General features: G+C 45.0%; 2 protein-coding genes across 3 annotated transcripts; one reads left to right on the top strand and one right to left on the bottom strand.

The window, feature by feature from the left end:
* Nucleotides 1-256: 256 nt before the first annotated feature.
* EIF1B (eukaryotic translation initiation factor 1B) lies at nucleotides 257-6,711 on the bottom strand. 2 transcript variants are annotated; one of them, XM_033165195.1, is made up of 4 exons: nucleotides 6,440-6,711; nucleotides 2,472-2,635; nucleotides 1,472-1,573; nucleotides 257-676 (listed from the first exon to the last, which is right to left on the bottom strand). In XM_033165195.1, the coding sequence occupies exons 1-4, from the start codon at nucleotides 6,468-6,470 to the stop codon at nucleotides 587-589; spliced, it is 387 nt and encodes a 128-aa protein (XP_033021086.1). In that variant the 5' UTR covers nucleotides 6,471-6,711; the 3' UTR covers nucleotides 257-586. The 2 variants fall into 2 exon arrangements, with proteins under 2 accessions (XP_033021086.1, XP_033021087.1); XM_033165196.1 differs by having other exon boundaries at nucleotides 257-631; nucleotides 6,440-6,697.
* A 13,297-nt stretch (nucleotides 6,712-20,008) lies between these two features.
* On the top strand, nucleotides 20,009-23,901 carry LOC117055756 (prolactin-releasing peptide-like). Its single transcript, XM_033165562.1, has 2 exons — nucleotides 20,009-20,262; nucleotides 23,117-23,901. The coding sequence occupies exons 1-2, from the start codon at nucleotides 20,109-20,111 to the stop codon at nucleotides 23,293-23,295; spliced, it is 333 nt and encodes a 110-aa protein (XP_033021453.1). The 5' UTR covers nucleotides 20,009-20,108; the 3' UTR covers nucleotides 23,296-23,901.
* The last annotated feature ends 351 nt before the right edge of the window (nucleotides 23,902-24,252 follow it).

Genomic DNA, 24,252 nt, shown 5'->3' with positions numbered 1-24,252 from the left:
AGTTGACACTACTACAAGAACATTCAACAGAATTTCCACTGCCAGAGGCCAGGATTAAGGATGATAAACTACATTTTTACCCAATGCAGTCTGTTATGCAATCTTTGGCAACGCTTACAATCAAAGTATATTTACATGTGTTTGTGTTGGCTGTTTTCTTCTCAGATTTTACTTAGTTTACCAGGAAGTTAAGAAGCTACTAACATGCTTATGATTCAATGAAGGCTCTTGTTTAATGCATCCTAAGCACTCAGGGGTTTTAAGATAAGAGACGTTTTTATTTAAGCTGCAACACACATGGTTTTAATACAACATTTAAATCAGGTGAAAAGTAAAACACTGAACTATCAGCAGTAGAACATTTCCATTGGAAATGTGTTAAAATTCTCAAGGATCTCATGTTACCATCTTACTGCAGTTTTCTTATGTGTTTCTAGCCTACACTCCATATGTTTTCTGTAGTCATGCAAAAGCAAATAAGATTTTGAATGGGAAGTCCATCGACTGCAAAGAATCATTTTTCACAGAGTAGCCAGCTTGAACAAGAACAAAACCTGCAGAAGTTCTTCATGTAAACACACACATTTTAGAAGCCATGTACTTTCAGCTGCTCTTCCTTGACAATGCCAACCTGCAGAAGAGAAGGAGATGGCAGTAAACCCGCAGCAGTTACAACCTGAAAGTCCAACACAAAAATGAAGTCACACACTTATCAATCCCAAGGCAGATGGAGAAAGTTAACATACAGATGAAACTGTACCAATGTAAAATGCGGGGGGACGGGGACTCTTTTTGGTCTGAGGTGTGCCATCTTCCTGGTGTGCAACTGTCTATGGGTTGCAAGCCAGAGGCAAAAATGAGTGGACCAATGGAGGTGAATCTTACCTCTGTACAGTTGGCTACAAGAGAGCCTTGGGTGGGGGGAAATCAGACACACACATTCTATCCAATGAAGAATTATTACTGTTCAAGGACTCGTTTCAGGCAGACTAAAGCACTCAAGGAGGGAGTGGAGCAACTCCTAGTATGGGGCGTGGACCCAGGGAGTGAGTTTGGCTTTGGGAGAGTCCTGAGGGCTGAAGGGAGAAGCCTGGAAGAACACACCTGCCCCCTGGACCAGTTCCCCCCTATGGTACAAGAGGATCTACAGCAGCCATTCTTTTAGGTTACATTCAGAGAAGCACCAAGCAGTGCCTTATGTAATTAATTAAGTTAATTTCTTGTGATAAAATCCAGCTGCTCAAATATATATCTCCGACTGCTGAAGTCAGGCCTGTTGCACTCCTTCCCCCTTGCTGCCAGTATGACTCAGCTCAACCCTTTTAGTCCAAGCAGCAATATGGCTCATAGCTAGGGGTAGTGACTCACTCAACCCTGCCATGTTATGTTACATTCAGAGTCAAAAGTGTCTCGCTTAAATAGGCTTCCGAGTGCATTTTAACATTTGAGCAAGCAGCCTCAGCTGACTGACCTCTAGGAGGAATTGGCAAATGTTCTTCCTCTGGTCCCCTTGCAACTGGATCACTTCCCCGTATTCAGGGTGCTCAATCACAGTACCATTACAGGCAAATTTCTGCAAAGAAAGGTTTAATGCTTTTAAAAACCCAGTAGCAAATTATGTTTAGATCACTTTCAGAAGAGAACCAAAATCCATTATTTTGGTTATTTTTTTTTTCCTTCAGAAGACATGCTCCCAAGGTTTTGCTAGTAATTGAGATATATGCTTTTCTAGTGATGGATTTTGGCAGAAGTTCCTAGATGCTTGGAGCTTAGAATTGCAGAGCTCAGCAATGCCTAAATCAACTGCAGGAGTCAAATCAATGTCCTGGCCCAACTTCACATTTCCCTCTATAACCTGACCACCACAAACTAGATGAGTACACTATATTTTGCTCCACTCCACACCCAACCTCCGGTATCTTCCCATATCACCTCCCAAGGTTTTTCCTCTTTGCTCCAGGCTTGTCTCCCCACTTTTTTTACTACTGTTCTAGAAATATAGAACTGAATATTCAAAATAGAATTCGGTGTAAAAACATCAATTCCTCCTCCGCAACACAACTGGCATTGTCAAAAACAGGCAACACGGTACTGAGCTATTTGTTCCAGGAACAACTTTCTGGTTACCTTTTGCAGCAATATATCTCCTTATGTGGCTTTAAAGTCATTTTAAAGGGTCTGGATCCATTCCTAGACAGTGACAATTGTAGAAAAGAGCATGAAAGCTGGTTATTGCAACTAAATTGACCAGCACACTGCTCAAACATTTTTTTTTCAGTTAAGACTGGCTGCTCCTGTCAGTGCATTCAACATCTGAAATGGTCTTATACTGGAAAGCTGTCTCAACCAGAACATTTAACACGCATGTCGCAGCATTTGATCTTTCACTTTCCCACTGGAAATTTTTTAATTTACATGAATTTCTCTTTCAAGCTCAAAAAATTCAGGACCTAGAAGAAGAACAACGCTACCTTTTTGAAGGCTTTCACAAGCTTCTTTTTGTCATAGTCATCTGCAATTCCCTGAACAGTAGTTAGTGTCTTTCTGCCGTTTCGTTGCTGGATCCTTATATGAATGTAGTCTTCAGTCCCTGCCGGGAGTAAGTCGTCACCCTTAGTTGCATCAGCAAAGGGGTCTGGAGGGGTGAAAAGTCCACATGAGTTAGTCTGATGCAAACCTTCAAGTTCCTACATATTTTGAATGTCATTTCCAACTGGTAGATAAAACATACTTCTTAGTATTCTAAACTACCTAATCCAGGCAGCAGTTATTCTTTACCATGTCAATACAAACATGATAATGATATATTGTCACATATGGTAATTTCTGCATATCTGTGGGTGTTGTCTGCTCTCTAAGGCCCATACCTGGGTCCTGTTTCTCATTCTCTGCTACAGACTAACCCAGTCTTCATCTCACCTTGAGAACTTGCTCAAACACTAACCAGGAATACTCTAACACAAATGTATTCAGGTCAGACTACTAACTGTGGGGAGAAAAACATACCCGCAACCATAAGTAGTCTGATATTCCATTAGGCACCCTGGTAGTGACAAGGTTTCTTTTTTAGCCTTTGTCCACTAGTGCTCCCAAACCCACCATTTCCTCCATACAACATTTCACTGCTTGCCTGCTACTAAAATGGAAGCTCTTTTCCACCTATGCCTTGTTTGATGCTCAGTCTGAGGAAGATCAGTTCCCTGCTTTTAGGCCAACCAGCTACCCGGATGAGGAAAAGGTCAATCTACCTTCAAAGAACTCCTTCCACAGCAGTCTGCCATGCAACTCCTGTGCATTGTAGAGGGGAGATTCTGGGGCCACTTCCAAGGTACACTGTCGGTTCACACCAGGCACTGGAGAGGCCTGTTGGGCTTACCCATTGACACATAGGAGCCCCCCTGCAGCTGCACATTGAACCTAGAGGTAATGCTTTGGCAAGTTAACAAGGGGAGGCAAGGGCAGGTCCAATATAAACACCGGGTACAAGCTGTACAATGAGAGAAGGCAGAGAATTCTAAATGGCCCTAGCATTCAAATCGTATTGCATGAACGAGGAAACTCTGGCCCTATGAGCGTCGTTGGCTCCAATTCCCATCAGGCTATTTCTGCGTCACTGCAAAAGTTGCAACAACTTGTTCACAGACTCCAGTATGTCCAAGTCTAGCTCTGAGAGGCTACAAGCCTGTGCCACAGTTCTGGCTGTAGGGAGGGCTAGAGAACCTTATTGTTTTTCATGTTTTTATTCTGAATGAGGAGCAGCGAGTCATATGACCTCCCTCCCTGCAGTCAAGAGCTTAGACAAAGGTTGACTACCTCCGCAAACTCCTTAAAATGGTGCTGTGTTCTGTGAATCAGAAAGTGGATTATGGGAGAATATGGCAGAATTTTAGCTAAAGGATCTTCCACTTCTCCTGTACTACCCTTAGCTGCAGAGACTAAGCCCACAAAATCTGCACTCCCCAACTGAAAGAGCAGAGTCAAAGCGGAGTCACACTGAAAAACCATTATCAATTTTCCACCTTTCCCTCCCTTACCAATTGACAAATTCTAAAGTCCTATCCAATTCAGGCATAAACTCCTGCAAGTGAAAAGGTCCTCAAAAAGCTGTTTGCAACAGATCCGGACGTTTATTCCTGGATGTGTCTGTATTCAATGCAAATCAAGGAGTACAATTTTAGAACTGATGGCTATGGCAAGGATGATAAAATGAGGGTTCTTTGCATAGAAAGAAGAATACCACAAAATAAATTCCCTGGTTAGAGGAGAAATCGACCTCAAGACTGGTAGGAGAAAATGGAGAATCTGAGGTACAAAAGCTTTGCCCAGGCCTGGGGGGTGGGGTGGGAGAGAGAGAGAGAGATGTTGCTGGACTCCCAACTCTCATTAGCTTCACCATCTGGGGGGCCACAGATTCCCCACCCCCTAAGACAGGAGGGAAGGGAATCACTTGACTGAATGCTCCTCAGGAGAATAATGTCAAACAGACCCCTCAAGAACATTGATCCCCTCAAGAAAGAACATGCAACAAGGCAGCTTTCCCCCTGCCCCCCAGAAATACAAGTTTTAAGTTAGCAAATGAAAGGAGAGGTAAAGTTTCTGTCATTATAGCACTGAGAACTGCAGGGCTGGTGATCTGAGCTGCCCAGACAGCTTGCAAGATGTCAAATGGGTAGAGCAAGCCAAATTCCTGAACCGCGAAGCGGGGGGGGGGGGCAGGGGGTTGCTTGAGGCAAAGGGGCCCCTCTGCCCAGTCCTTCTGCTGGCAAGGAAACTCTGCTGCAGGTAAGGAAGTCCCAGGAGCAAGGGGCACCCTAATGTGTCACTCAAACAGCAAGGTGGAAGCTACCACTGGTGTTACATTCCTGCTGTTGATAGCCTGCAGAACACACACCTCCCTAAAAGAAGAAGAAACAGAGAAGAGCTTGCTGGTACAAAATCCACTGGATCCAGAGTTGGCCCTTCTGCCATCGTGTGACAGCAACAGACCCAGTTTAGGCTTCTTCCCATTACCAACAAGGGTCCCCTGCCGCAGCTTCAATCCTGGCAGGGCAAGTGGAAGGGCTGAGGATGCAAGACTTGCTACTACTCCACTAACCCTACCCTTGCTGGTCAGGAGGTTGCATTTTATCCCAATTCTTAAATACGCTGTTAGTACAGCTTTATATCAACAACTGGCAATACTAATGTGAAAGGGTCTACAGTAGGCTACAAACCAAACTGGGTCAACGCTGTAATAGTGTAAGTTTGCCAGCCACCAAATGGAAATAGCTGGATCGGGTGAGTGAGTGGGAAAGGTCCTGCGCTCTAGGCTAGCCAACTACATAGAGGGGGTTGCATTGATACCTCAACTCAATGATTTGTCACAAAGATATCAGTTATGGGAGCAGGAGTTTACTGGTGAAGACACCAGCAAACAAAGTCTTAACAGTGGACTATACAATGTGGACCAAGGTTGATAAAAGTGGTTTAACCTACACCAGTGTTTCCAAAATCTGAGTCTCCAGCTGTTTCTGGACTGCAACTCCTATCATCCCTAGCTAGCAGGTCTAGTGGTCGGGGATGATGGGAACTGTAGTCCAAAAAACAGCTGGCGACTAAAGGTCCCAGTTAGCGAAGCAACTGCCAACTAGCAGAACACAGTAGAAGCCTGTTAAAGAGATACCATAATGAACAACAACAACAACAATGGGCAGCTTCCAACAAAATATTAAAATACAATAGCCCATCAAACATTAAAAGCTTCCCTAAACAGGACTGCCTTCAGATGTCTTCTAAAAGCCTGTCTGGTAGTTGTTCTTCTCTTTGACATCTGGTGGGAAGAACTCTGGCCCTCCCACCCACAAAACACACTGCCTCCTGGAAGGCACTTTCAAGCCACTGAACAGCCAACATTTTTAGACAGCAGGGGTCAAGCAGACGTGTCCCGGCCCCATAGCAAGGAATCAACTTTGCGTGAAAGGAGAGAGGATGAAGGGTGTGGGGGCAAGCACAGAGGGGGCAAAGGCTGGCACAGCTCACCTTCCCTTTGAAAGACCAGGGGCAGGAAGATGCCAAGCCCCGTGCCAACCGGGGCATCTTCCGCAGCAAACCCTTGCAGCTTAACAAAATGGACTGGGCGCAGCCTAGGGAAAGAGGTGTCCCCCCAAAAAATATTGCGCGTTCCATCCACGCACCCATTTATCACAACCTCCTGGGTGCTGCGCAAAGAGATGCATAAGCTTTGCCGGGGGGGGGGAAATGAGGCAAGAGGGGACCCCCTTATGCGCACCCCGTTTGCTGCCAGGATAACAGACACCTGGGATGGGCATCCTCGAGCCCAATTTCCCTCCACCAAAGACCGGGGGAGCACGGGGCGGAGGTGGGGCGTCTTCGCTGCCGGGCCTTTGCGCCAATCCCCGTCCGATCCTGCGCTAGCTGCGCGGGGGCCGCCGCTTCTTACCGAAGGATTGGAGGTTCTGGATAGTGGACATGCGATTCTGTGGCTGGGCGCTGCTCGGGGGGAAAAGGCGGCGGCTGCGTTCGCCCGGGGCTCCCTCAGGTTCAGCAGCGAGAGGAAGCGGGGGCGGAGAAAGAGAGAGAGAGAGAAGAGAGGGAGGGAGGGAGGCAAGCAGCCGGCGAGGAAGGCAGACAGAGCGGACGCGGCGGGACAGAGGAGGAGAAGCAGCAGCAGCAGCAGCAGCTGATCTAACGGCGACGTTCGCTCACAAAATGGCCGCCCGCTCGCCCGGAGCCTCTCCTTCGCACAAGCGCGGGACACGTGATTGCAGTGGGATTCGTCCCCCCTCCCCGCGCGGAATGCCGGGAAACGGAGTCCTCTTCGCCAGAGGAGAGCGCGAGGGTGCTCGCAGGAGAGACTACAACTCCCGGCGGCCATGGCGGGAAAGGGTTTTGTTTTTGTTCTGGCGTTCTCCGCCTCCTCCCAACCGCCTTTTTTGTGTGCTTGCCGTCGAATGTCACGTCAGGACGTGTGCAAACGCGTGTTGCGGATGATGATGATGATAAATTGATGTTATCTATTATAAATTACATATAAATTATATTATAAATATAATCATATAAATGTTATAAATATTATAAATTATATATTATAAATTATATTTTCATTTATAAATTGATGAATTGATTTATTATTATTATCAATTATCAATTAATAAATTATTATTATTATTACAGTGGTACCTCCGGTTGTGGATGGGATCTGTTCCGGAGCTCCGGTCAGATCCCGAGATTTCTGCAACCGGAGATGCCTGTTCTGCGCATGCGCGCGCGTTGAAAGTTTGCCACGTATGTATCCCAAAGGAATCATAGCTGTCAACCTTTCCCTTTTTTGTGGGAATTTCCCTTATTATAGCATTGGGAAACAGCAGGGAGGGTTGACAGCTATGCAAAGGATATGTAACCGGAGGTGAACGTAAGAAGAGGTACCACTGTATCATCATCATCATCATACTGCCCTCCATCCGTAGATTTCAGGGGCAGTTCACAAGATGGAAACACAAAATACTTAACAAAAACAAAAACAACACAATATTCCCACTCCCACTCCCCCAAACACATTTAAAAGGCGTATAAGATGTTAATCAGCCCAAGGCCTGGTCAAAGAGGAATGCTTTCACCCGGAGCCTAAAAATATATAGTGAAGGTGCCAGGTGAACCTCTCTGGGGAGAGCATTCCACAAACGGGGGCCACTGCAGAAAATGCCTTTTCCCGTTGTCCCCACACTCTGGACCTCTCACGGAGGGATCACAGGGTCCAGGTGGGCTCATATAGGGAGAGGCGGTCCTTGAGGTATTGTGCGGGTTAAGTCTTTATTGGTCAAAACCGGCACTTGTGATGGGGCTTGGAAACTAACGGGCAGAAAGATACACACAAGAGCAGCGAGCGAATCCTCGTTTTGCAAACATTACAGGCCAGGCACACCCCTCGCAATAGCATCACATTACTTTGTGCTTGCTCCATCCTGATACCTCAGGGCGATGGATTGCACAAGCCTCTCAGCACCCCTGACAGAGTCAGGGATACTTCGCAGTGCATGGTACACAGCAGGCATCCCCAAACTCGGCCCTCCAGCTGTTTTGGGACTACAACTCCCATCATCCCTAGCTAACAGGACCAGTGGTCAGGGGTGATGGGAACTGTAGTCCCAAAACATCTGGAGGGCCAAGTTTGGGGATGCCTGGCATACAGGGTCCTAGGCACTGCCAAATATTTCTTTGTCCTGGGCATTCTCACTGGAGATTGTTTGTGTGTGGCTCATAGTTGGTGGCCAGTGAACTTGCGGAAAGAAAGGGAATAGCTCTAAGCCGCCTGAAGCTGCATTACCTAACTAGGAATCCCGAGCCTGGAAAATATGCTCAGTCCATATAACCTGCGCCTGCCGATCTCAGTTCATAAAATCATATAGAGTTAGAAGGTACCATGGGGGGGGATCTCATCCAACCCCCTGCAATGCAGGAATCTCAACACACAGTCCCCCATCCGATTTGAAAACATAGCAGACCCTGCTTAGCTTTTCAAATGTGCTAGAAGTTTTATTGCTGCACTCTCTTTATTTTCTCTCATTTCTAGTTGGGTTTTTGGTTTTAAAGGGTGGGGGAGGTGTCAGTATTCATATCTTGGTACAAGTGCTATGGGTGCCAGCACATGATGGCTGCTGTGGATGGCAAATAAACAAACAAATAAAAATTGTGGCAATGCTGTTTAGTGGTGAGTACCCTCAGGGGGGGAAAGCCCACTGCTTATTACCGTATTTCACACTTTCAGCTAATAAAACAGCTCTATGGCTTCCTTCAGATGTCTTCTAAAGGTTTAATGTAGAGTTACTTATCTCCTTGGCTCAGGGGTCACATAACCTCATACCCTCCAACATTTCACTAACGAAAATAGGGACATCCTACTATACCCAACAACATCTCTCTGATGAAAATAGGATGTCCTAAGGAAAAGCGGGGCCTTCCAGGATCAAATTGGAAACTGGGGTGGCTTCTGTAAATCCGGGACTGTCCCTGGAAAATAGGGACACTTGGAGGGCCGGCAGCAGCTGTTGTGTCACTCTGGCTAATGGCCGAGCTGGCCCTATCTGGTCTACTGTTCTGTGTGTCACGTCATTTGGGAAGACAGGCGAACTACTGCCAGTGTACTAGAAGAAGCAAAAATCACGAGTGTCGAAGCAATGGTTCTTCAACATCAACTTTGTTGGACACGTCATGTTCAGATGCCTCATTATCGTCTTCCAAAGCAACTACTCAATTCCGAACTTCAAAATGGAAAGCATAATGCTGGTGGTCAACAAAAGAGGTTTAAAGACTCTCTCTCGGCAAATCTTTAAAAATGTAGTATAAACAGCGACAACTGGGAAACACTAGCCTGCGAGTGCTCCAATTGAAGAACAGACTTTACCAAAGGTGTCATGGGCTTTGAAGATGCTCAAACTCAGGACGAAAGGCAGAAACGTGCTAAGAGGAAGGCATGTTTGGGTGATCAACTCCCACCCAGAAACCTATGTCCCTGTGGAAGGACGTGCAGATCCAGAATTAGCCTGCACACTCACTGTTAAGACCATGTTCATGAAAGACAATCTTACTCAGCTACAAGTGATTGCCAAAGAAAGAAAGAAAGAAGACTGTTCTGCCCATTAGCCTTAACAGCCCACAGCTCAGTGTCTGCTGTCATGCTCACAGGCACCTTATATCAATGAGAGAGCTACAGGCTGCTATCATTCAGTAAGATGGAGTAGCTTCCCCCCAGCCCCAGTCTTAATAACTTTGCAGTCTAAACGAAGCAGTCTTGAGCTACTCCAGAGATGAAAGACCCTTCCCGGGGTCTTCTGGACTGGAAAGACGTTGAGGAAAAATACACTGCCGTTTTCACAAATAAGGGGCTGGCATAAGACATTAAGACTGCTATCCTGTACACCTCCTTCCAACGATTAGTCAAGGATCTTCGCTTCCAACATTTCCTGCTTTGTCCAAGATGCTCTGATAATCATGGGAAATTTTAGATTGGTCCAGAACAGGCATGATTTCTTAAAAGAAGTGCTTTATTTCCAAGAGAATACAGATGATGGAGTGCAAAGCTTCCTGGAAATCATGAGTTTTGACTTGGAAACCATTAATTCTTCCCTGAGGAACAGGGGTTTGATTGAAGTGACCTATCTGTGAGCACTAGGCACTCTGCACATGCTCTCTTAAATGATTTGCCTTTTCTGAAGATCCAGAACCCTGATTTAATAAGGTGCTGGGGCTGCAACGTGGCTCATAAAATTGAAACTAAGTTATGATGCAAATCTCAAAACATTTCCTTCTGTTTCTTGACTTCAGCAGCCTATCTTGGGAAAGCTGAGAAACTGCCCATCTCGAGTGGGGACAGAACAGTTTGTACTTTGAGAATTAACAACTGATCTTTCAGACCCTCCAAGTATCCCTATTTTCCAGGGAAAGTCCTGGATTTACAGAAGCCGTCCTGGTTTCTGGTTTGCTCCCGAAACCTCCTGCCTTTCCTTAGGATGTCCCTATTTTCATTGGAGAAATGTTGGAGGGTATGGAGTTATCCGACCCCCCCCCCCAGCTACCTGGAAGCAGCCCTATACAGGGAAGTTTTTCAAAGTTTAATAGGCAGAGTATAAATAGTAAAATTATTATTATTATTATTATTATTATTATTATTATTATTATTATTATTAAACAGAGCACCCCTATTTTCATCAGAGAAATATTGGAGGGTATGAACTTTCCCTGTCTTCTTTACATGTTTGACTCCCAGTCCATGATAATGCTCTGAAGGTTATACTGCTGAATTTGTACACTAGGTGGTGCTCATCTATCAAAAAACATTATTTTAAAAAATCTTTAAATGTGCTTCCTCTGAACCGGGAATGTGTGTGTGTGTGTGTGTGTGTGTGTGTGTGTGTGTCCCCAAATTCACATGCAAAAAACTGTTAATTATGCTCTGCTACATTTATGTGATGATGTGCCTATCCCTCACAACTAAACAGTAAACTGGGGGGCAGTTTAATGTAAATAGGAATAATTTACTGCTTCGTTTCCCCAAAACTAGTTGACAATCCAAGCAGTTGCTTTCTTTCCTAAAAGGCAAATTATGGTAAAATGAGCAAATTTTAAGGCAGAGGCTGGGAGGGACGACACAGTAGTGAATTTTCTGCATCGGCAGGGAATTGGACCAGATGACCTTTGAGATGTTTTCCACCTCTACGATTCTACGGCTCCCAGTGCAAAAATACGCCTTGCAAACAATGTTGTAAAAAGTAAGGCAACTGAATATATAAAATGATGAGACAAGTCTCTCTCTTGGGAAAGGGCACTACAAACCACCCACTGTTGGATTATGAATCTGCTGCAGATCCAGCTGTCATCCTTTAGCAACACAGTTCCTTTTCCTCTGAGGAAGAGTAGCTTTCCTCTTTGTTCTTCGCGTTTGGCAGAGGAATATTTATTTATTTATTGGAGAGTCACAAAATTGTGTCAAACTTTCACGTTCTCCAGAACTCTTCATCAGCCAAGATGATATAAAAAGCAGGCATTGGTGAGAAGAGGAATTTTTAGTTATTATTTTTTTAAAAAATAGCATAGGCTGGACGTTGTAACCTTGAGGTCAGCTGGTAGGGTAACTACAGGGGGAAATGGTATTACTTTCTGGTGGAGAAACTGTGTAGATTTTGCTTTATTCACACATATGACGTTGTTATAAAGACAGCTGACCATTTCTTTGGGTTGTATTTAAAGTAGTGCTAAGGGGAGCGTTCCATCAGCACGACTGCATAATTCAACTTTTCCGTCTCTCTTCTCCTCCTCCACACCCCCTAAAACTGTCCTGGGTTCCCCCCAACCCTCTGAAACTGATATGGGGGTGGGCATGTGCCCTTTCGCAAGTGGAACTCATTCTGCTTGTGCAATAATTTAGATGAATGCCACCCATTGTATGGTTTCTTTTATGGGTGATTTTATTTTGGGGACAACTGAAGGTTATAGGTCAGGGGTCAGCAACCTTTTTCAGCCGTGGGCCGGTCTACAATCCCTCAGAGCATGTGGTGGGCCGGACTATATTTTGGGGAAAAAATAATGAACGAATTCCTCACAAGTAACCCAGAGATGCATTTTTTTTAAAAAGTACACATTCTACTCATGTAAAAACACCAGGCAGGCCCCACAAATAACCCAGAGATGCATTTTAAATAAAAGGACACATTCTAATCATGTAAAAACACGCTGGTTCCCGGACCGTCCGCGGGCCGGATTGAGAAGGCGATTGGGCTGCATCTGGCTCCCGGGCCTTAGGTTGCCTACCCCTGCTGTAGGCCTTTGTTTGTGTTTTGTTAAGTACTATAATCAGGCCAATAAATGATTAGTTGGTTGGTTGGTTGGTTGACTGAGTTATTATCTAAAGAATTTCATATCATGTATGTGCAAAGAAGACCCTGCGAGAAGTGAAAGGGATTTTTCTGACTTTACCAAATGGACCATCCTTATTTCTTCCAGAGATGCATTACATCCAGATTGGCAAGAAAGAGCTCGGGAGTTGTGGCGGGAAACCGAGGAAAGGCTACAAACAGTTTATCAAGTTTGCTAATTCTGAAAACTCCAGCAATTAACAGCAACTTGCTGATGACCAGTCTGCTTTCTCTCTTTTAGGAAAAAAATAGTAACCGATTGCATCACCTGTCATTCATCAGGCCGGTCATTTTGTCCATTCAGCCTGACAGTGATGAGAATGCAGTGTTAGCATTCCAATCACGAAGAGAAAGCTATAAAAGTCACAGCCTCCAACCTGAAGTAGTGCTTTAGAAAAAAAAAAAACCCACTTTGTGCGTCTCAGTACAACACAGTACGTCAATGGAGACAAAAAGCTTGCCTTTTTTAGCCCTCTGTGTTTTTTATGGTACCCATTGAATGAAGTGCATGCAGCAGGGAAATGTGAGCATGAATAAACCAAGGTATCTGTGTCAGCTTTACTTCCTTGGAATAAGCAAAGGGGTGTTTCTGGGGTCTAGTAACTAGACTCTAGTTCCTACTGAGGAATCTTTTCTCCTCTTCCTCCCCTTTGCCACCGCTTCCAACTCTCTCCTAGGTTCTCTGCTTTCTCACTTTCTCCTGAAGCCCATTCCTCTGGGCTCATTGGGTTAGAGTAAGAGTAGCCTACAAATAAGTTGGTAAGGAAAGTTCATAAGTAACGGGGGAGGGGAATGGGTGCAGGATGAACTAGAGCAGTGTTTTTCAACCTTTTTGGGGCAAGGGCACACTTGTTTTATGAAAAAAATCACGAGGCACACCACCATTAGAAAATGTTAAAAAAATTAACTCTGTGCCTATATTGACTATATATAAAGTAATTCTCTTGAATAGGAATCAAATAAACACAATTTTTCCCACGGCACACCAGGCAACATCTCGCGGCACACTAGTGTGCCGTGGAACAGTGGTTGAAAAACACTGAACTAGAGCCGAGGAAGCCTATTTTAAAAGTATATATGTAACATTTTCAGAAATGTGAAAGACTTTGCTCAACAGCAAACCACACATTATGCCAACTCAAATACTGAGTTGCCAGTGACCACATTTGGAGTTCTGAGAAAGTGCCGTTGGTGCCTGCCACAAAGTGGCTGTTGTAGAGTGTATGGAGTAACACAAAATGGCTGCCCCATCAATGGGGGGAAAGGCTCCTGTATCAGCTACTGCCACACTTGCTCACATAGAAAAGCACTTTGCCCCTCTCCTCTGTTCGGAACAGAAGGGGAGATGGGTGCCCAATCTGTGGGATAGCCATCCTCATATAACCAACATGCTGAAGTCTAATTAATGCATGAAGGGGTTAATACCATGGAGTAAGTTGTCCTGCCAGGCTTAGCTCACCTTGGGAAGAAGGTAACCATGCCTTTGCTCCCTTCAGTCTACCTGATTAACTCAGCTTGTGAAGAGGATAAGCTGGTTGCTCCAGCTCAGCCGCATGGCTCTCACAAGCCATTCTTGTGTTCCTATACCAATAACTTAGGAACTTTCACACTTTGGAACTAAACTAAGTTTTACTGCCTGTGCCACCTTTCTGACTGATGTAAGGAAAGGCACATAAACCTGGTCTTTGAAGAGTTTGTAAGTAAACCTAATTTTAACTTACCAAACATGGGGTCTTTTCCTGTGCTGGGGCAAGAGAGAAGCTTTGGGGTACACAAGGGCACATTTTAAAGGTTTAAGAGTTTATACACCCCCACTTTACTGTGGATTTTTGAGGGGATATTTACTGAAACTTTTTGAGAGTGGTACAGGAGGCACTGTATGTAACAAAGTCTCTTTGGGGGACAGTGGCAGGAAGGACAGGTTTAAGCAGTTCCTTTGACGCAAACTGTCCTCTTCTGAGAGTGCTTTAAAAAGGAGAGGGGGGCTTTGCAGCTACTTTAGACAGTTGCTGAGCAATATGTAGCTTCGCCCTTCATGTGTGCCTGGGTATGCAATTAACAAGGCTGCTGCGTCCAAATATTGAGTCGCAAATGTTCACCCTTTTGTTCCTGAAGTACAAAAGATAATGTTCTGAAGGTAAGAAATGGAGAAGACGTGGCTGATATGCATTATTGACTCAGCCATCTTCAGAAAGCAGCATTGTGACTCTCAGTCTTTGAAGGGAGATGATGGCTCATCAATTAGGCAAACTCACCGTGTTTGGTGATGGACTTCCTTCAAGCACACACTCCACAACTTGAGAATGATTCTTTTGTTAAGTTAGGGAAGTGGAACATAGCCAGTTGCTGCCCCACTGCTGAGGGTGAGCTGTGAGCAGTTGTCACAGGTGGGTTGAGAAAGAGGGAAGGGGATTACATCAATGGCAGGACATCTGCTTTGTCTGCAGAAGGTCCCAGGTTCAGCATTTGGCATCTCTGGGAACAACGGGGAGTATCTCCTGCCTGGCATCTTGCCTCTCAGCCTACCCTACCTTGCAGGGTTGTTGTGAGAATCAAAAGGGGAGGGGGAGAACCATGTACACCACCTCAAGCTCCTTGGAAGTTATAAGTGTAACCCTAAAGAAAATGCAAATATTTGTTTTAACAAGCTGCTCTGAACCAGGAGCTTTGGCTGAAAGGCAACTAATACATTTCTTGAACAAATAAACTATGTAAAAAAATAATAATAATCCACACCACTGGACATTAGCTGGGAGCGATGGACTGATGCTCTGAAAAGATCAATGGAGCAGAAAAAGGATAACTCATCCCCATCTATCTTGCTGCCCCTTTCTGGGTAGCGGCGGCTGAGGACTTTGCCAAAGTTGACTGTTCCTTGCTAATAAAGTGCTCCCAACACGTACTCTGTCAACACCACTTCCAGCTAGCCTCTTGATCTGCTTTTAAAACAGCACTACTAGAATGCATGCCCCCTGTATTTAAATGTTGCTCATCGATGCGGCTGACGTGTCCTCATCCATTTCCCCTCCCCACAACCAGATCTATAAAGAGTCTAGCTATGGTTGGCTTGCAGCATTGGTCACCTGTTGAGCAGCCCCTGAGGAAGCAGGTAAGTGGGGGCTTGAAGGGCGTGTGGAGTGCTCTTGCTTTGCCCATTCCTTTTCTCTGGGTTCCTGGGAGGGAGAGAAAAAGCAGCAAGCGGACTGAATAGAAAGGAAGAAGTCTAAACCATGTTATTTGTTGTGGGCAGGTATGAAAGCAGCCAAGTTAGACCTTTTTTCTCATTTTACTCCTTCCTCCCTTTTTGTGGTGATCTCCCTTTCCTGCAAGTCTACCTGTATAAACAAAGATCTGCTTCCCAGTTATTTGATTTTGTGAGTGTATATTGTTGTTTTTTTTATAGCCCAAGCAGCTATAAGGTTTATGTGTTGTGCAGTACCATGCATCTCACTGCAAGCAGTGAACTTTATTTGCTAATAAGTGTGTTTAGGATAGCAGCCTTATTCATAATTTTACCCCACCTGTTCGATCTTAACGAAGCTCTTCAGGCAGCTAGTTGAATGGCATTTACTTTTGAGTAAGTGTGTATAGGATCCCACCCCTAAAATGTGACCCCTCCTCACTGAATGGCTTATTCCTAAATTCCACTGATAAGGAATAAGCCACAGCAGGTGGTGCTGTGGTCTAAACCACTGAGCCTCTGAGGTTTGACAATCAGGAGGTCGGTGGTTCAAATCCACATGATGGGATGAGCTCCCGTTGCTCTGTTCCAGCTTCTGCCAACCTAGCAGTTTGAAAGCACATCAGGGCAAGTAGATAAATAGGTACCGCTGCGGCAGGAAGGTAAACGCCGTTTCCGTGCACTCTGGTTTCCGTCACGGTGTTCCGTTGCACCAGAAGCCGCTTAGTCATGCTGGCCACATGACCCGGAAAGCTGTCTGCGACAAACATCGGCTCCCTCGACCTGAAAGCAAGATGAGCGCTGCAACCCCATAGTTGCATTTGACTGGAATTAACCGTCCATGGGTCCTTTACCTTACCCACATTGGAAACAGAGAGAGATGGTTTTTGCACACTTGGTTTTCTGTGGCATTTGCCTGTGCCTCATGGTAATCGTGTGTGGCAGTAGATTCCCCCCCCCCCTTTAAAAGTTCAATATTCATAATTAAGGCCTGATATCCAAAGCAAGTATTACTCACTGTTCGCCCAGCAGGCTTAAAAAGTCATTTACTAAAGATCCTCACAGCTGGCAGAGTAAAATGCACAACCCAGTCTGCTGAAAATAATCCGGTGTTCATCTTGTAGCCAGAAAGTCTGATCTTGTGATAGCCCCCTGTTCTGCTGGTGGCAACAGTCCCAGCGAATTCACTACCTCAAATAAGCAGGAAGGGCTTGAGAAGTGGGATCATGTGCATTCCACTGGCTAATCGGTGAGTGTGGAGGACTGGCCTTCTGGTGTCCTTCCGTAACTGGAATCCTACGCACACTTCTAAGGGGTAAACACCACTGGTTGCAGCGAGGAATTACTTCTGAGTAAACATGCACAGGATTGTGGGGTAAGGGACTGAGGGGATGCTTGCATGATCAGCCCTGAAGCCAGGGGCATAGCAAGGTAAATTGGTACCTGGGGGATTTTTTTTTTGTCACCCCCCCCCCCCGGCATGGGAAGGTCAGGAGGTACCCGGTGCGGAAAATTTCTTGTCAACCCCCCCCATTGATCCCCCCCCCACAAAAAATGGTTTTACATTATTTCAAATTTTCTCACAAAGGAATAATAACAAGTAATAATATTTATATCCCACCCTCCCCGGCCAAAGTCGGGCTCAGGGTGGCTAACATCAGATACATAACATTGGTATAAAATCAAACAATAATTAAATTACCTCCTAAATACATCTCAAAATCAAATTAAAGTCTAATTAGATGGCTTCCCACAGGGTTAGGGTTGGGAACAGTAAGTGTTCTCTGAACTGAAATTTCAGCCTTCATGACATAGGAAAACAGCCAAGTGAACAGCTATTTTGGTGGAGGAGGGTCAAGATATTAACCGATATGCATGAAATTTCATATATAGCTATATAATCCCTAGTATAGTAAGATAAGACCTACGGAGCAGGCATAAAAAAATTGTTCCTTGATAATTTGTCACCCCCTCCATTATGGGGCGGACCGCCCCCCCGCCCCCTTGCTACGCCCCTGCCTGAAGCTAGTGCATATTGTAGAGGAATGAGGTGTCAGAACCCCCAAGTGTTTCTATTTTCCAGGGACAGCCCCAGATTTACAGAAGCTGTCCTGGTTTCTGATTTCATCCCATAATGTCCTGCTTTTCCTTAGGACGTCCCTATTTTCATTAGAGAAACGTTGGAACTATGCGACCCCCGAGCCAAGGAGATAAGTAACTCTACAACCTTTAGAAGACATCTGAAGGCAGCCATAGAGCTGTTTTATGAGGTGAAAGTGTGAAATATGGTAATAAGGAGTTAGGTTTCACCTCCCCCAGGGTACTCACCACTATACAGTATTGCCACCATTTTTTATTTATTTATTTGCTGTCCACAACAGCCATCTTGTGCTGGCACCCACGGCACTTGTACCAAGATATGAATACCTTTTCCTTTCCTTTCCCCCTTCCCCCCCCCAACCAAAAATCCAACTAGAAATTAGGGGAAATAAAGAGAGTGCCTCTGAGCATATGTAGAATAGGCGTTCGTCTCTGCAGGCCTTGCGCAGCAATAAAACTGCCAGCACATTTGCAAAGCTAAGCAGGGTCTGCTATGGTTTCAAATCAGACAGGGGACTGTTGAGATTCCTGGATTACAGGGGGTTCGACTAGATGACCCCCTCGGTAACTTCCAGCTCTATGATTTTACGAACTGAGATTGGCAGGCGCAGGTTATATGGACAGAGCAAGTTTTTTAAATGTTTAATATTTTGTTTTTTGTTTTATATGTTGGAAGCCGCCCAGAGTGGCTGGGGCAACCCAGTCTGATGGATGGGTTGTAAATAATAAAATTATTATTATTATGATGGAATGAGCGTTCCTCACATCAAATGGGATGCGCCTTTTGCGTGGTTGTGAGTAGCCCCCTTGGATCACGGTGCAGCTCCTGGCAGTTGGGGTCTGGCACCGCCTTCCCAGGTTGGATACCTGTGAACTCCACCTACTTAGCAGCCGCCCAATCCTGGCTGGGGAGGCGTTGCCAGGGGGATTGGCCAGGTAAAAGGAGGGATTATTCAGTACACACAATAGAGCTTGAGTCATACCTGGGAAGTGGCCATTGGATTCGGGCTCGGGGCTGGGAAGGATAGATGCCCAATGCCTGAGCCAAGGTCTCCCTACATCTGAATATTAATAAAGTTGTGGCCAATTTAATCCCATAGAACGTTGTCACGTGTCGTTATTTCCCTCAGGGGCTGCCTGGGGTTCGGGGGACTCTGCCTGGCCGCCCAAAAGGAAGTCCCTATTTTCATCAGAGCATGGGGTGTTCTGAACAAGAAAGGAGGGGAGCAAGTTATCTTCTCGTTTGCCTCAGGCAACAGGAATGGTTGCCTTAAATCCACTGCTTGTACACGTTTGAAGGCATCTGACTGTTAACAGAATTCTTGACCTAGATAGTCTTGGTCTGATTCAGCAGTAGTTGAACCCTGAATTGTTTTTCTTAAAAAAAGAAGAAAAAAAGTATCTCCATTTAGCCAGCAGTCAAAGAAATAACACACTCATGATTTAACTTTTTAAAGTGTACATATTTATTTCTTCATGTCCCGCTTTTCTCAGAGAGACATAAACAATGCAAATAATGGATTCCACATGGAAACTTTGAGTGTTTCTGTTTGCTAAGGGTGCTGGGAGTTGTTTGGAGACCCCTCACAGCACCACAATTCTCAGCACCCTTAACAAACCACAGTTCCTATGATTCTTTGAGGAAAGCCATAGCTGCTACTGTGTAAAAGAGGGCTTTCAATGTATGGTGTGACCAGCATAAATAAATAAATCCACACGGCAGTGCTCCTCTGGGCCCCATTGCACTGACTGGGTACATCTTCCGTTGTCCATAGGGATGCCACCAGCTGCTTTGGGCTTAGCCCCACCTCCATTTTTTCCACTGCTTTGCCCTGGGAATACCTCCTCTTTAGCGCTGAATCGGAACAAATGGCAATCGGGTTTCTCGCAGGTTGCTGTTTGTTCCAGTTTAGCACTAAAGAGTGCATTTCCCTTGGGAAAGTGGTGGGGGATGGAAGAACCACTCAGACCCATGCCTAGAAAGCGCAGAAACCTTGCTTAGACCTCTGCTTTCTCAATTTGGTACAAGCAGATGTGTGGTCAAACCCAGAGGGTCTAGTAAACCATGATGAGAATGGGATTAGGGCAATTAAACTGAAGGAGAAGGCATTTATACGTCGTGTTATTCAGCTGGATAGTAGTTCCAGCAACGAAGAAAGGAGAAGTGTCAGTAACACACGACCACAACAGTTGACAATGACTCCGCTGAGAGTGGGGCTGGCCCTTAATAATGTTGTATCACACTATGTTATGTATTGATGGGTGAATTAGTTCATAAATATGGACTATGCAGCTATCAATTGCCAGTTGGTGACTTCCCTCCTTCTCAATGATGCATTATAATTTGTTGAAAGCTGGTATATTTCTCCTTATTCTTTCTTTTCCTTGTTTATGCCTCAGGTTTCTAGAGCCGACTCATCATGTGTGGTCTTGCATTGGGGTTTCCTCTGTATCAATTTTGTCCTGGGCCCAAATCATCAAAACTGGTTACAGTCTACATTTTGGTGCTGATTCTATCAGTCAGTTTCACTTCCGGCCAAAGAAGCTACTTTAGCCACCAGATTGACAATCGAAGTGAGTAGCAACTTCTCTGCTTTTCATATTCTTACTCTTTTGCTTTTATGCTATACTTTTAAAAAATAATAATCAAGAAAATCAAAATTCAAAGGTCATGTTAGGTCCATGTGATCAGAATGACGCTAGCAGAACTAAAATAGGTGTAGGAAGGGGAAGTTTTTAACTTCCTGTCTTGCATTTCCCCCAACTCTAATTCCACCTCCAGGGTACTTACCATAAGCTGTTAAAAGGGTTTGATCCAGGTCAACAGCCCCTTCTCTCATTTTTCCTCCAATCTTCTCTCAGCCAATGCTCTCAACAGTCTGTGGCTCAACTGCTCTCAAGATTCCTTATGTTTTGGAAACTCACAGATCTCTGTTGAGCCATTTTGAGGAGTTTTAAAATAGCCAAACAAATTTACCGGTACTTTTGGATGGCCCAGTTTTGCTGCTAATGAAGTTGGTTATTATAGAGGGAAATGATAACAAGGAACTGAATGAGTGAAACATAAACTCTGGAACCATGAAATAAGCGGGTGGCGCTGTGGGTTAAACCACAGAGCCTAGGGCTTGCTGATCAGAAGGTCGGCGGTTCGAATCCCTGCAACAGGGTGAGCTCCTGTTGCTCGGCCTCTGCTCCTGCCCACCTAGCAGTTCGAAAGCATGTCAAAAGTACAAGTAGATAAATAGGGACTGCTCCAGGCGGGAAGGTAAACAGCGTTTCTGTGCGCTGCTCTGGTTCGCCAGAAGCAGCTTAGTCATGCTGGCCACATGACCCAGAAGCTGTATGCCGGCTCCCTCGGCCAGTAATGCAAGATGAGCGCCGCAACCCCAGAGTCGGACACGACTGGACCTAATGGTCAGGGGTCCCTTTACCTTTACCTTTAGGCCAGTTTGGGTTGTTATTTTGTTCTCAATGAACAGTCTGTCAGGGAGCAGGGAGTCTTCTGGCAATTGAGGTGAAGATCATGAGAGACAAAACTAGCTTCTGTGGAGTATAAAGACTCATTCCATTAAATGTTATGAAAATTTGCGGTTGGAGAAATTCCATCTTTGTGAGTTTCTGTATCAGATGTCCTGAACTGCCTTTTTCAGAATATCTGCATTGGGATTTAGGTGTTGGAATTCTCCAAATGTTGTGATATAGTTCTTGGCAGTTCAAATAAGTATTTGAGTAAGTTTTTTTGGGGGGCGGGTAAACATTGCAAATTAGTGTGGACATGTAATTGACTTTGGCCACTTCATGAGAAGAGAAGACTCCCTAGAAAAGACCCTGATGTTGGGAAAGGTGGAGGGCACAAGGAGAAGGGGACAACAGAGGATGAGATGGTTGGACAGTGTTCTCGAAGCAACTAGCATGAGTTTGGCCAAACTGCGGGAGGCAGTGAAGGATCGCAGACAACTCTGGGGTTGCGGCGCTCATCTCGCTTTATTGCCTGAGGGAGCCGGCGTACAGCTTCCAGGTCATGTGGTCAACATGACTAAGCTGAAACAACAACAACAAAAAATTCTTTCCAGTAGCACCTTAGAGACCAACTAAGTTTGTTCTTGGTATGAGCTTTCGTGGAACTATGGAAGGCACCACATTGAGCCGCATGAAATGGAAGTCCATCAACAAACTTAGTTGGTCTCTAAGGTGCTACTGGAAAGAATTTTTTATTTTATTTTGTTTTGACTATGGCAGACCAACACGGCTACCCACCTGTAACTATGACTAAGCCGCTTCTGGCGTACCATAGCAGCAAACGGAAACGCCGTTTACCTTCCCGCCAGAGCGGTACCTATTCATCTACTTGCACTTTGATGTATTGGTCCCCAAAATGCAAAGCCCTTTAATAATAAAACAAACAAGAAAATACAGGAGCACTAAAATACCCAGACCTATATGTATTTCATCTTCAAGCAATGCTGAGTGCTGTGATTTGTAGTCGCGCTGCAAATTGGGCAAATTCCTCTCTCATTTCGTACCATTTCTTCTGTATTTGCTTTGCCATTTGTGCATCACTTATTCTGGTCTTGCAAGTCATAGGGAGGGCAAAGCCCTATGGAGGATAGTGGGACTCTTCACCTCCTTCTCTGCCCCATTGAAGATCTGTTTCAGCCACTACGACTAATACACATCTCATGGGCACTGCAAGTAGGCACTGGGCACTGCAAGTAGGCTAGGCAAGGGCACTGCAAGTAGGCTAGGCAAGGGAACTGTGGGCACTGCAAGTAGGCTAGGCAAGGGAACTGTGTTGAATCAGGTGAGAGAGTGGTCTTGTCCGGGCTGTGAGTTGTTTAGCCTCACCACAATGCATCTATCAGCAACAGGATTGTGGAACCGCTCTGGCTGAATTCCAGATCCTGAATCCAATTAGGCCAATGTGGGTTGCTTTAGGATTGGGCTGGAGTGAGTTGAGGCAGCCCCAAGTCACACTGATTTCAACTGGAGTAATTTGGGGCTGTCAAAGTGGGTGGAGGCTGGGTGGCACAGGGAGGAGGCACTGGCAGGGCTTAATTAAATCAAATAAATTAAACAATATGTAACATCCTGATTCAGTTTGGGGCCCAGATTTGGTTGCGTTGGAGCCATTCCAAAGTGCCACATGAAGCCCCAAACTGAACAGGGGTTGTGGTGGCAATACACAGTCTGGATTTCCATTTCAAGTTGTATAGTGAACATCTCACCTGTCCTTTGACTTCAGCCATGCTTGTCGATACTATTCCTTTTATGATATGCATTATTGGGTTTGTTTTATATACCTTCTGTCAACAGTGAGAAACCTTTGAGTGTTTTGCAGGAGACCAGGCGATTTACAATGTTAAGCCAAGTATTGCTAACCGATAAATGGGTCGATAGGTCTATGTTCACCAATTCCTTTGAATTACAGGTCCGGAGATTGATCCATTTTGGTATGTGGGGCGTGGAGTTCGACCCATTGGCCGGTTTGGGAAAAGGCAGCTGAAGTTCACTCGGAATAATCTGCGGTCTGCGAGCAGCAGCTTGGATCTTATCTTGACTGCTTTACAAAAACAAGCAGCACTAGAAGCAGATGATGATGGCTGGTGACTTTCTTCCTGCTCATTATACTTAACAGAAACAAACTTTCTTTTCTTTTCTTCTTTTTAAGTGCCATCTCCTTTCTACACACCCATGCTCATTTGCCTGGTCTAGATTTGCTGCCCTGTACTTATTTTGTGTGCAAATGGCATGTACTTAAGATTCAAAATCTTGAATCCAATTCATGTAGTGAGCACAAATTCAGTCCCATCTTCCACCCCATTACCTTAGTCAGGAGACCAACAGTCTCAGAGCTGACCATGAGAGCTGTTTATGATGGTCCATACAGCATGTGCCATAATGCGCACATTACCAGAAACTGGATGCAGGTGGACTTTACTCAATGGGGCACCCATTTGTATGCACAGGACGCAGTGGTCACTTTTGCTAAACTGGGATAACTTTACTATTACATTGGGCAAAAGATGCCTGCATTGCAGGGCGCTGGACCCTCGTGGTCCCTTCCAACTCTACAATTCTATGATAGTTCGACCAAAAGTCTATGCGCTTGAAATAAGTTGTATAAAAAGTTATCGGCTGCATCCTGTCCTGCAATATTTCACAGTGTGTTATAATAAATGAAAACAACATTGATAAGAGCATTATGTAATAGTCACTATTAAAAAAAGAGAAAAAGATGTGAAATCTGAACTCTTGTCTACTTTTAGGCTGTTACCAATACAGCAGCCTGGTGGCCTGCAGCTCTCATCGGCACCTGCAAAGCAAGGCAATACCTCATGCACTGGAGTTGGTTACTGGAGCCCGTCATTCAACAAGTGTACAAAATGTTAAATTGGATGACATGAGGTTAAAAAAAAAGTTGGATCACTCGATGGAATGACCCATACGGAGAGCCACTTGAGATTTGGGGTTCTGTCAAACTCAGATCCATAGTCTGGGATTAATGGAGGAACCACTGGGGACAAAATAAAAAGATGTGGGTGGTTAGCACATTGTATAAGTCTC

This window comes from Lacerta agilis, chromosome 12 (genome assembly GCF_009819535.1).
Source record: "Lacerta agilis isolate rLacAgi1 chromosome 12, rLacAgi1.pri, whole genome shotgun sequence".
Taxonomy (NCBI): Eukaryota; Metazoa; Chordata; class Lepidosauria; order Squamata; family Lacertidae; genus Lacerta; species Lacerta agilis.
This window is presented reverse-complemented; position numbering and strand designations above follow the sequence as displayed.